Below are 13,454 nucleotides of genomic sequence, written 5' to 3'. Positions count from 1 at the left end.
CATTTCCAACTTCATAGATTTAGCCGGTGTTAACTTGTGGAATAGACACCTGCTGGAATGGGGTTAACCAATCAGCATCCAGGAATACCAACCCATTGTATAAAAGTAAATAAGACTCCATGCCACCAGGCGGCACCACTGACTCACCAGCCGGCTGATCTCCTCCTGTCTGTCAGGTGCAGAGCGAGCCGTGGCTTTGATCATAGTGGACGTCTGATTATCTGTCAGTTTCTTGATGCAGCGCTGCCCTGCTACTATGTTACACACCTGCAGGGACACAGCACCAAAGCATTGAGTATATTGCAAAGCATTTTATTCGCACTATTTGGCCAAACTGAAGCCACGCTAAAAAGGACAATGTGAAAAGACAATATCCGAGCCATCACAGTACGGTTTGGGTCAGCCCTATAGTGTGAATCAGGCAAAGAAATGAATATGTCTCACCTCCAGGGGCAGGTAGGTGTGCTTCTGCTCCTGGCCCACCTGGAGGCAGGGCAGGTGGGGATACTTGAGCTGCAGGCTGTACTTCTCTCTGAAGTACTGGGCCACCGTGCGTTCCACCGTTTGACCATTCTCCAGCTGCAAAGGGAACCTGACCACAACAGGTAGATGGAACGGCAAGCGTTAAGAGCAACCTTTACTAACATTGAAAGGGACGGCTGTGCAAGAGGGGCTGGTCTGGGTCTACGTAGACTAAGGTTATCAACAGCTAAAGCGGTCTTCAATTTCTAGTTAAGATCAATATAGTGAAGATACAGAAACAGCCTCACAAATCCTTCTCAAATGTTGATGCTGGAAAGCAAAGAAGCAGTAGATAAACAGCTGCATGTAATAGCATATTGCCAACGATGACTAACACCCATTGACCTTGAGACAAGGATCTGACTCAGACATTTTGTGGTTCTGGTGAATTCTTGTGAACAGGTCATCCTACATTCAAGTGCACGCTCCACACAAACCACCACATCCCACGCGCCATGTGCATCTCCCAGTTTCTCTCTGGCCTCTCCTAGTCCCACCACACCCCACTCTCTCCCTAGTTCCACTCCACCCAACCTCATCTACTTCTAGTCCCACCCCACCATCCCTCTGGGGCTCTCTTGACTCACGTTTGATGGCTGGCGGGCCGACGGGTTACGTTGCAAACGCGGTACTTCCTCCGCATGGTTCCACAGTGTGTCACCTCCACCTTTAGACCTGGCCAGGACAGTGGCAGCTTTTAGGACCTCAGGGACGTGGGAATGACACGAATGTGTGTACAGAGGCACGCCCAAAAGCCTCGTTTACATCCTCTTTCACGCACAAAATACACTACCTTTGATTTCTTTGGTGAACTTGACCCGGTGGGAGTCTGTGAGAGGTCGGGGCTGCTCGTCTATGTTGTGGATGTCCAGGACCTCACACATGAACTGGATCACAGGCTGGGCTTTGTAGAAGGCCGTGGCAGAAACTGCAGGACAGACAGGGCTATCAAACACTCGATCACACTCACTCAGAATTACCAATCACTGGCAATACCTGCCAAAACCGAGAGTAATCTCCCTAGCTCTTTACTGTAGATGCAAAATGTGAATTGATCTTGGTATACCAAATACATCACGCCAGGAGCAGCCATTTGTCATCAATTATCAGCTATCATTTTTTTTAGCTATTTAGGCCTATATCTCAAATCAAACCAAGTACAGCAGCTCAAGGCCTGTAGCCAGGGACACCACTAAGTACCTCAGGGTAGGGACACGCCAACACGGCTCTCAAACATGAAATAAAACCTAGGAGGAACATCCAACATCCCTCTGTCTTTATCTGCCGTTAGAGGAAGCTGGCGCCTAGATGAAGGCCCTAATGCTTTCTCCACCTGAATGGAGAGATGAGAAGAGAGGAAACAGATGCTGCACTGACTTCACAGTGACGTCAGGGCCACGTCTGACAGCGACGCTGACGACCGGAGCATACATGCGATTAGAAATGATGGGGAGTGCAGGTCACGGTCACTCTCCCCAGAGACAGTAGGGTTCTCCATCTCCATAAACAGGAAATGACATCAGCAATTTCATGTTTGTTTTGATGCCTGTTTGTGATAGTGCTGATACATTACTCTTGGGAGTGTGAAAATGAAAGGGTTTTAAATAGCACACATTTTTGTTTGTTGCTTATATACACACACCGGTACATTTTCTCAGTGTTGCTATATCTTCAGCTAGGATGTGTGTGTGTGATTATATATGTCCCCTGGTGAGACATAAAAACAGATCATTGCTTTTGCGCTCTTTTAGGGCCTATTCTCCTCATTCCTTCAGCACACAATGACTAATGAAAAAGAGAATAATTCGCAGACGGCTGGACTTCTCTGCCCTTTGGTGGCGAATGGGGGAGGGGCTAGAGGAAGCAAAATGATTTGCGAGAGAGGGAGAGCGGGAAACCCGCCTGAGTGAGAGAGGCCCGAAGACAGAGAGAGCAGTCAGGCACTCCCCAAAACAAAAGCAGCCCACCAAAAATAGCTCCCAAACACACAGGGCCCTTCAGATCCCTGTACCTCCGTCTCCATAGCAACCGCCTAGGCAGTTTCCACAAAGCAAGAGCCCCATCCACTTTCTACAAAGCCTACGGCCAGCCCACCCACCTATAACCAGAACCCTCTTTCCAAACCCCCCTGTTGCCAGCGTGCGGCACAACACCCACTATGGAGTCCTCCCATATTAGGTAGAAGTTACCTCAAACACCGATGCAGGTTCAGGGCCTGCATTCATAAAGCGTCTCAGAATAGGGGTGATGGTCTAACACCAGTTTAGCCCTTTAGATCACATTGAATAAGATTACATGGACAGGGGGACTTGATCCTAGATCAGAACTCCTACTCTGATCCATATAGCCCCAGATTTTTCTTTATCCCCCTAAAATGGTTAAGGTTAGGATTGGTTGCAAAGTGATGTTGCGCCGTCCTCACCGTCAATATTGAGCATCATCTTCCACATGGCGGGACGTACAGACTGGTGGAAACCAAACCACACCTCTCTCCCCCCTCCCAGAGGATGGTCGTAGCCCTCTGGGGCTGAGAAGAAGGAGCGACCCACCGGGGTGTACCTGGAGAGGAGAGAGAGAGAGAGTAGTGGGGGGGGAGAAGAGCGACAAAATAAGGAGATAGAAGGGGGACAGACATAAGAGAATGGGGAAGTTAGTATCCACAACCTGGACCAGAATCTTGGTCAATGGCAGTCTGTCAACAAGATATTTTTCCAGTTGACACTGAACGTCAACGAAACGAGAGGGTGGAAACTCCACACAGCCTTAATCGACATCTGATCACTGAGCGGCAAAGAGGCATTAATAACAGCGTATGCTGGACACATTCTGTCAATGCAGTAGCCTGAAGCTATAGCAAACATAGCCTTATGGCCGGTGTCGATACACAGAAGACAGTTTTTATTTAATACTTGGGAAAATACTTTCTTTAAAAAAGGTTTTCATTCAGTATTGGTAGGCACAATGATAACACATTGCTTTTGAGTGGAGGAGGCTATGAGTGAAGTCAAGTATGACGGCATAGGAATGACTATACATCTGGTTTCCTGCCGAACTTTCGTCATGCTGTGAAAACAACCACATTTGTTTTGCAAGAGCTTACATTCACGCGTTTCATTTCCAATGTGGCACTAAGCAGAAGTGAGTCGTCACTGAAATTCAGTACTTGACTTGTCATTTTAGGAAATTATCTTGGAATAAAAATCAGTCTCCTGCGCCAGCAAATGAAATGTATTATCATTTATTAATTAGGCCTACATCTACAGTAAATAAATCTGCCTCAAAAGTCAAATTAACATGTAGCAGAGTTGCGTCGTTTGCTTTTAAAATCAGTTCACTGAAGTTTCCAGGGTTAAATGCTCAACTTTTCAGAAATACATGCATCCTGTTGATCAAATAATTAACCCAATCACAAAGTTATATCATTCCCCATTAAAACCAGTTGGGCGGCGACTGTCAACTCACTTCATGGAGGGCAGGTGTCGCAGCACTACATCCACAGCATGTACTGGGTTGGTGCTGATGGGCTTGTCCAGCTCCAGGGGCTCAGGCACGCTGCGGCCCGTTAGCACCTCGTGCAACATGTGCCAGCTCACCAGGGACACAAACTTGATCGAGACCTTAAAGGGCCGGTCCTTGCCCCCCTCACCCGGTAGAGTGACGTCCAGATCCACCTGTGTGTGTGCGTTAATAGATCAAGAAGTGTGGGAGCGTGAGAGAGAGAGAGTGTGTGTGTGTGTTTTCAGTCTTACTCTTGTAGGAGCGCCAGCTAGTAGGTTTGACTGTGTGTGTGTGTGGCAGTCTACATCCATCTTACCCCTGCGGTTGCCACAGGCAGCGGGTTGGCTGTGTACAAGCTCCTCTTCCCATCGTAGACTGGCCGACGATCCCCGAAGATGGTAACCTTGAAGTGCTGCACCATGGAGTCCACCACCTCCCTACAGAACACAAAACAAGTGAACCTCTTTTTAGACTTGTCCAATGGTCTGCAACTTGTGGCTCTGGTAGCGCATGCGGCTCTTTAACTGCCCATATGTGGCTCTATAATTAGTATTCAAAGTAATAATAAATAAAATATAATAGAAGTAGAATAAACACATCAAATTACCTGTAGTCACACTTCAACAACCCATAAACTGATACCAGGTGAAACATTTTGAGATCCTAGCGAAAGGCATTATTCTAGGCATACCTGTTGACGCGGCGCGGGCACTTCTCGGGCTTGATGTCCACCTCATAGAGGTAGACGTCTATCTTTGGGATATCCACCTGGAAGCAGTTGGCCAGCAGCTTGATGGGCTTTCCCATGGTGCCATAGCCAGGTCGCCGTGGCACAGTGAACAGGGGCTGGGCTCCAACGGCTCCTAGAGATGGAAGGAGGGGAATGGAAAAAGAGAACAATCATTCAACTTCCATTACAACAGACCAGCTCTTTGAGGAATAGGCTTGAATTAGTAAAAAAAATTTTTTTTTTAAATGCTTTGACGTGGCATCTTTTTTTTACTAAAAAGTTAGGTCTAAATGGAGCGGCAGGTAGCCTAGTGGTTAGAGCGTTGGGCCAGTAACCAAAAGGTTGCTGGATCGAATCCCTGAGCTGACAAGGTAGAAATCTGTCGTTCTGCCCCCGAACAAGGTGCAACCCACTGTTCCTAGGCCGTCATTGTAAATAAGAATTTGTTCTTAACTGACTTTCCTAGTTAAATAAATGTTAAATCACTTCTTGCCTGTGTGTCAAGAAGATAGAGATGTCAGCTAAAATAATCTAGTGGAAGGACCCACTTTAGAAAGTACAGAGACAGCAGGAATGCTATTGGGTGGGGGGGATACAAAAGGTTTTGTTCCTCTATAAAAAATGAAACCCAACAGAAACAAACAGACGTGTGTACACAGCGGTACGTAACACACATTGCCACCCCCAGACACAGAATGTCTTACACAGCAGTAACTTTAACCCAGTAGACAGAGTTATTTTAAAAACAGCCCGATGTGCCACACTCATCCCAGTGCCATGTTGGGTCTGCCGTCTCGTGGCCTGCCCATCAACATCAGGAGCAGCTGATGCGAAGGGGGAAAAAAAAGAACTTGCCGTTTGAAGCTTTGCGCTGGTTTAGCCAGACATTTGCTATGACGTTGTTCAGCTGGCCTGTGTGAGCGGCTTAACTATTGCGCAACACTCAGTCTAACAACTGAGTTCAGATGAGGGGAGTCAGTCAGTGTATTGTTTTTCCATCCTAAACTATACTGAACAAAAATATAAAAACGCAACATGTAAAAAGTGTTGGTCCCATGTTTCATGATCTGAAATAAAAGATAACAGAAATGTTCCAGATGCACAAAAAGCTTATTTCAAAAATTGGCTTACATTCTTGTTAGTGAGAATTTCTTATTTCCCAAAATAATCCATCCACCTGACAGACACCTTGTGCTGGGGACATTAACAGGCCACTCTAAAATGTACAGTTGTGTCACACAACAAAGCCACAGATGTCTCAAGTTGAGGGAGCGCACAATTAGCATGCTGACTGCAGGAATATCCACCAGAGCGGTTGCCAGAGAATTGAATGTTAATATCTCTACCGTAAGCCACCTCCAACATAGTTTCAGAGAATTTAGCAGTACGTCCAACCAGCCTCACAATTGCAGACCACGTGTAACCACGCCAGCCCAGGACCTCCACATCCAGCTTCTTCACCTGCGGGATCATCTGAAACCAGCCACCCGGACAGCTGATGAAACGGAGGGGTATTTCTGTCTGTAATAAAGCCCTTTTGTGGGGAGAAATTCAGATGGACTGGGCAGGGCTGCACTCCTGCCCAGTCATGTGAAATCCATAGATTAGGGCCTAATGAATTGATTTCAAATAACAGATTTTTTTTGTTCAGTATACAGATCCTCATCACCCCTATTCAACACTTCCATCTCCATCTCTCAACTCAAGAAGTCAGGCAGAAAGTAAACCATGGGAGTTTCCCCTCAGCCTCTCTCTGGTACTCATTGATCAATGAGTGTCAGTGCTATGAATGATTCACCTCCTATTGAGTCATGATGAGCATACATGAGTAGGTGTCAGTTCATTCAGAGCCCCAGCGCAGGGGGGGGGGATAAAAACCATAACAGAACCCTTTCTCAGGTGCTGCCAGCTCATAGGATTGGTGCCTGAGTGAAGATGTTTGTTTAGGGCCGTCTTTCCAGAAGCTGGAGCGTTCATGGTTCTCTCCCCTTCCGTTTCTCTCGCCTGGTGGACCTTGAGGGGTCGGTACAGGGGTGACAGATGCAGGTTGGGTGTAGGCTAAGGCTAGACCTTGGTGGGTCACGATGACAGCAGAGAAAGGGGGAATCGATAGAGAAAGAGACACACGTCTGGAAGTCCAGCCGTAACTGTCCCACGGACAAACCCCAGCCCTTTGTGATGGAAATGATCCAGGGGTCCGAGAGGAGACTAGTGCAGGTCTCAGACAGAGACACACACACAGGTTTACACATACTGCCACACAAACATTGCTGTTCCAGTGCTGCGGTGGGGGTGAGTAAGAGGGAGGAGTAGGATGGCTGGGGGAGTGGGTAGGGAGGGCTGGTATTCCTCTCAGGCACTCCTATTGTCGAGCTAGCCTCCACACTGCATGAGTCACTAGGCCACGCAGAGAGAGAGAAACCCAGGAGGAGGAGCGTGCCAGGCATTCTAAAAAATGTAAAACGACACTTCCCTCCTAGTCCTGATGTTCTTTTGTACCCCCCCCCCCCCCCCGACAAGATCTTGCGCGCGCGCCACACACACACACTCTCTCTCACGCACGCATACATGTCCTCCTGATGTGTGTGTAAGCATTTCACATTAAGTTCTACACCTGTTGTATTCGGTGCATGTGACAAATACAATTTGATGCCGTCTTACAGGCACACAGGTGCCTTCTGACACGCCCTTAACGAAACACGCAAGCAAGCTCAAACAACCACACACAGGAAAGCAGCTGCAACGTCATCATCCCACCATGCAGCGAGCGAGACACAAAGAAACACCAAGGCCACAGAGAGAGAAGGATAACACCCACAACACACACCCACAACACACACCCACTGGATCAGAAATTCAGAACACTGCATAAAAAGAATAAGTGGCAGAAACGACGCAACATTTCAGCGCTTCCGGTTATTAAACCTAACCCTCCTGGCTATTTCTCCTTCAGACTTTCAAAGAAATGGATTCAAAAACACACTTGTGTGCTGAACTAAACTAGATGGCAAAAAGCCTTGTCGCAAAATCCCTTCCAAGGCAAGCTAGCCTATTTTCTCTGTCACTGATAATTCAGAATGCTTCTCAAGCACGCACACGGCCTAGTATATCAATTCTCCCCCCTGTCTAAACTATTTGAACCCCTTGCAGACAAAACAAGTACAAGCACACCCCTGGGAACTGTAGAGTGAGGGGAACGTTGTGGAGGGATGCGGCTGTCAGGGGCCAGGGCAGGGAGTTCCGTAGAGAGGGGAGCTGACTACTCTAGTCTGAGGTTTCTCTGACACTGTGTCGGCCCCAGTGGCCCCGAGCTGGCCCTGTCCTCAGGTCACCCACTGCCCATATAAGGCATGTTCAGTACCAAGCAAGCAACACAGCACAGAGAGACCAGTGGCTCAGTGGAACACACACAAACACAAAAAAAAGCTGAATTGTAAGCGCGCCCACACACACACACACACACACACACGTGTGAAGCTGAACTAACTGCTCCAATGAACTCGACCTGAGATACACACCAAAGGATCAACCAAAAATGTCAAACTCTACAAAACAAAAAAAGTTGAGGCCTAAACTGCACACCAAGATTAGTACTCAACTATCCTGGAATACCACGACCTGTGACTTATAGGCCTTCCCATAGACATAACGAGATTGCCGGCAATGACATATGGCCTACTCAAAAGCCCATGTGGAGGAATCAAAGGCTTGTGGTCTGCGTCATTTAGCGGTGAGAGAGGTAGCAGGTTCAAGGAAACCTCCCCCTCGTGTGTTTACTCTGAAAGACTGCGGTCAGAAGACTAGTAAAGGAACAACGTGTTTTCCAAACAGAAAGATTCTAGGTACTCAGCGCTTTGTCTCATTTTGTTTCCTGACCCTATGACCTTTATGTTACGGACTACAGTACAGACACCAACTAAAAGAGGAAGTTAACTGGGTAGTATTCGTTATGGCATACCGTAGGAAAACGGCGTACAACAGAAAACGAGCATTGTTGGACAAGGTCAGATGGTCAGAAACAGAAAGAACTGCTTTCTCCGTTTGGTGCCTAATGAATATGTCCCTGATATTAGAAAGAAAAAGTCAGTGGGTATGAGGAGAGATAAGGAGGCATCACTGAACTGACCTTGTAACGACAATTTCTCAGTCAAACTAACTGTAGTGGACATGCCAAAATGAGTACAACGCAATAAACTCTGCAAGGTTGGCTTTGTACAATTGTTCCATCATTTATTTTATTTAAGTGTCTTTTATGAGCAAGCTGGCGTTCGATCTCAGGCGACCTCAGCTTGCCACACTCATAGGTTGGACGCTGGTCAACGCTCTGAGGTGAAAAATTACTAGGCTATATTTTTACAAGCTAGGAGAGAAACCAGTTACCACATCCCTGAAAAGCAGTGGATACCTACACTGACTGGGGTCATGTTCAGTAGGCACAGAATGGATGAAAACAGACTCAGAGATGCAGCCTACTACCTGAACTCCAACAAGAAACTTAAAACATATTGCAACAGTGTGCACTAATGAACATGACCTAGTTACCGTTACACATCAAGTCTGGGCTCTCCCTTCCTCACTCCCGCTGCCTTCAACAATGATTGGCTGCAAATGTACTCACACAGACGCAGGGCAGGCCCACACACAATACAGCTGTTGTATGTCTAATCCGGATAGGCCTGGGCTGTGGGAACAGGGCGAGCGCTCCGATGCGGGGCACAAAGGCGTCAGTCACAGCAGGCAGCAGGCCCAGGCACACACGGATGGACGGACGCACAGTGACAGAGCGCCGCGGGCTGGGAGGGACTGATGCGTGTCAAACAAATAGTTTATTCCCCCCTCTGTCACTTGTTCCATCTACCTCAGTGCTCAGAGAGTGTCGGGCACCGACCGGAGCCACTACAGCTGCTGCCACTCACTCCACAACCAAAACACAAGCCAAAGCTGTACAGGGAGACCGAGGAGGGAGAGGCAACATGAAGTACTCTGAGGATGGATGGCAGGGGGGAAAGCAAGGCAGGCTGGACCTAGTGACACACACGTGAATGAGCTAGCACTGTTATCCTGGCTGAGGATTCCACAGGGAAATGTTAAATGAAACACTGTGTAAACCAGGGCAAAGCCCAGCCTGGTCGGAACATCAGGGTACTAGCGGAGGGCACAATTAAAACATATTTAGTGGTGAGGGAGAACCAACTCTGTGATTAGGATTAGGAGGGAGGGAGAGAAATGGACTGGCGTTAGGCCAGGGGTCACGTAAATCCAGAATTCTGTGTTTGTAACAGAAAATATATATATATATTATTTTTTTTTTAAACGCAGACCAAATATCTTGCTGCGTTTTGTAAATGCAGATCTAAAATGCTTCTTATTGTAATTTCTGCTTGGCATCAGACTCATTTTGTGCTTCAGTTGCACTTCTCCCGGATGAGAATTCACAAACGGGCATTCTATCAACAGACAACGCTCTGACTGATGTTTAGCTACTTTTCTCCAGTGAAATGCAAGATAAACATCTAGCAAAACATTAGGAAATTTAGCTGGCTACATTCTTTCCATGATAAACATTAGAACTATAATGGCCATGCATCGATGCACTTCTGAAAACGAAGCCATTTTCTGCCGAATGGTGTTTCTCTAATGCATTTTCTGTGAAGGAAAACTACAGATGCAGGCCCCTGAAACAATAGTCAAATAAGCCAAACTACAAATAAACAAACGTATCAATAATAAAGCAAAAACAATCTAGACAAAACCTTAACCAACTATGACGAAATGTTAAAGTAAACTAAAATACTAAAGTACAATTAACTTTAACTTACGGACGAGCCCCCACTTGTCACAGGCCGGCTCATAGCCTGGAGGAGCAGGGAGAGAGAGAGTGCAAAGCCCTGTTCGAAAGACTGGTGTGGGCCAGGTTGACTATCAATTTGGCAAAGTGTGATTTTTGCCAAAGCTACTGTCACATACCTAGGCAAGGTTATTGGTCAGGGTGTTGTCTGTCCCGTGGAAGCCAAGGTCTAGGCTGTGAAGCAGTTCCCACAGCCCTCCACAAAGAAAGAACTGATGCGCTTCCTGGGAATGGCGGGGTACTACCGTGCTTTCTGTCAACTTTTCGGTAGTAGTGTCCCCACTGACCAATCTGTTGAAGGCCAAGGCTGAATTTATCTGGTCCACCCAGTGTCAAGAGGCATTTGATGCAGTTAAGGCTCTTTTGTGTTTGGCACCCGTGTTGGCAGCACCAAATTTTGGGAAACCTTTCAAATTGCAGGTAGACGCCAGTCAAATCGGTGCTGGGGCTGTGCTTCTCCAGGAAAATGAGGACAATGTTGAGTGTCCAGTCAGTTTCTTTTCCCGGAAATGTAATAAGTATCAGCAAAACTATTCTGTAATTGAAAAGGAGGCTTTAGGTCTCATTTGGGCTTTACAGCACTTCGAAGTCTATGTTGGTTCTAGTTTAACCCCTTTAACTGTGTTCACTGACCATAACCCACTTGTTTTTCTGAAGTCCCTGCAAAATCCCAACCAGCGCCTGATGCGTTGGGCTTTGTTCTTGCAACCATTCAACCTGGATATTAGACACATTAGTGGTAAGGATAATATTATTGCTGATGCTCTGTCCCGTGCTCCTTTAGCCTAGTTTGTATTTTCTCTCTGCTGACCCCTGCGGGCTGTCTGCGCCTCTTTTCTCTTAAATTGCTCCCCAGGTACCAGGGCTGCTGAGTTTGAGTGGGGACAGTCAGCTAGGGGACACGGGGCCACTGCTAGGAGCCGGGACTGGTATCCGTTTTTTGGTCTTTTTTGGGGGGAATTTTGGATTGTTTTAAATATGTTGGGTCGTAATTTGGGTTGAGGGTGGGACCCCTCATTTTAAGGAGGGGGGTGTCACGGCCCCTCCTCTGCAGTGCAGGGGCGGTTCCTCCTGCAGGCAGAGGAGGGTCGTTAGTGATTGGAGCTGCGTGATTGGAGCCACCTGGGCTCAGGGTATTTAAACTGCTTCACTAACCACTCTCTTTCTCTCTGCTCCTCCAGGTATGATCCTGTTTTGTTTGTTCCTTTGTAGGTTTACTTAGTTTCCACTCAGTCATGTTCACACACACAGATTCATGCATCCGTGCACTTTACATACACCCTACATTATGACATTTCCACACCTCATTCCTTTTTCTTTGTTTAAAGTTAATAGTTTTTGGTTGACAATAAAGAACCTTTTGATTGGCCTATACCTGTTGTTCATGTCCCCTCATTTTTGCCACAGGCTATGAGCCGACCTGTGACAAGTGGGGGCTCGTCCACACAAAAAGATTACTTTTCTGGGATAATTTCTCACTTTCAACGACATCAGGCTCTGTCTTCTCTCTCTCAGTTCTCCCACCAAAAAAAAGTTTGGTTACCCCCTTAAGACACTCCCCTCACATCAGCCCTGAGTCCCTCTCTTCCTGTCTGAACCCCTCCTGCACTGTGCCACTCTTGTGTTGTGTTCCCCCTATAGATTTAGCCTAAATGGTCCTCACAAAACAGAGCTCAGGAACAGGAAGGAGAGAAGAGTGCCCAATCCAGGCCTCCTCGTCCCACTGAGCTGAGACAGACATCCCCCAACCTTACAGCCCACTTCTACTGGGCCCTCCTACTGACTCAGTCTGTCCTCTCCATCTATCCCCACGCTCTCTCCCTCCCTCTCTGGCTCAGTGATTTACTCTCTCTGGCTCTCCCACTCTCTCTTCCGCTGATTTATCTCCCTCCCTCCCTCCCCCACCCACATGAGTTCAATTCTAGCCACGCTCACAACATGTGAAGGTCGACACAGACAGATGCTTCTCAATCCAGCACCCATGCATGGGCTGTTTTAATTAAAACTTGTTAGAAGTGAAAAATAACATTCCTTTCTAGGCTATGGGGACACAGGCTGCAAGATCCTAACGAACACAGGCTCGTGTTCATTAGGGCACGCAACAAAAACGCCTTGTAACGGTAAAGAGAAATTGAGCATTTCTCATAGAACAACTCCAGGTTGTCCCTCCCTGTTTGTCTGTTTTCTTCCGGTTGGTGCCTAATGAATACTAACTACTCAGGCCTAGCCTGTGTGTGAATATTCCAGCTGATCGTCAACATCATACTAATGTGAGTGGTGCAATGTGACCCAAATGGGCTAGCTTTGGACAAGGATTTGAAAATCAAAAAGGTGGTTCTCGATTACCTGCCTTTTTTCTTCAAGTAAAGTGAGGAGCTACAGAGGCAGGAGAGAGAGACAGGATAAGAAAGGTGGTGGGCATGGGGGTTAGGTGAAACAAAACAAAAAAGAGCGGGAAGGAGAATAGAAGGAACGGGAGTGTGTGAATCAGAAAGACAAAGAACTGCCATATATGCCAATTCAAAATTAGCTACTGCTAACAAACTTTAAGTACCTCAACCACATTTACCTAGAAGACCCCCTTGATAGTTGGCAACTAGCCTGAAGTGTGAGGGGACAGAGTGGGGGGGGGGGGGGGGGGTCCCCTGTACTGCCTGTGTGATGTCCCTTTGTCTTTCGGTAAGCCCCACACAGGTGTGTGTGGATGTCATGGGCGTATCCATTACAACAGGAAGCAGCTGCACTTCTCATGGACTATCAAGCGTGCCAGGTTACCCATCCAAAACCAACTGACAATAGAACTCATCTTAACACCACATACTATACGACAAAAATAAACAACTTTTGGAGATTTTT

At 47.1% G+C, this 13,454-nt stretch overlaps 1 protein-coding gene across 2 annotated transcripts in view; it reads right to left on the bottom strand.

Moving 5' to 3' along the window:
* The window catches only part of ago3a (argonaute RISC catalytic component 3a), a 37,247-nt gene that overhangs the window by 18,956 nt on the left and 4,837 nt on the right, over nucleotides 1-13,454 (bottom strand). For both annotated transcript variants that reach the window (XM_014200512.3, XM_014200511.3), the window contains exons 2-9: nucleotides 4,712-4,883; nucleotides 4,337-4,457; nucleotides 3,985-4,193; nucleotides 2,945-3,081; nucleotides 1,316-1,450; nucleotides 1,110-1,197; nucleotides 445-592; nucleotides 148-267 (exon numbers count right to left, since the gene is read on the bottom strand). In XM_014200512.3, the coding sequence (XP_014055987.1) occupies nucleotides 148-267; nucleotides 445-592; nucleotides 1,110-1,197; nucleotides 1,316-1,450; nucleotides 2,945-3,081; nucleotides 3,985-4,193; nucleotides 4,337-4,457; nucleotides 4,712-4,883 (1,130 nt within the window). The remainder of the gene's footprint in view (nucleotides 1-147; nucleotides 268-444; nucleotides 593-1,109; nucleotides 1,198-1,315; nucleotides 1,451-2,944; nucleotides 3,082-3,984; nucleotides 4,194-4,336; nucleotides 4,458-4,711; nucleotides 4,884-13,454) is intronic.

Source organism: Salmo salar, chromosome 05, assembly GCF_965601325.2.
Source record: "Salmo salar chromosome 05, fSalSal1, whole genome shotgun sequence".
In the NCBI taxonomy this organism is placed as follows: Eukaryota; Metazoa; Chordata; class Actinopteri; order Salmoniformes; family Salmonidae; genus Salmo; species Salmo salar.
Note: the sequence above shows the minus strand (reverse complement) of the source record. Positions and strands in the feature narration are given on the sequence as shown.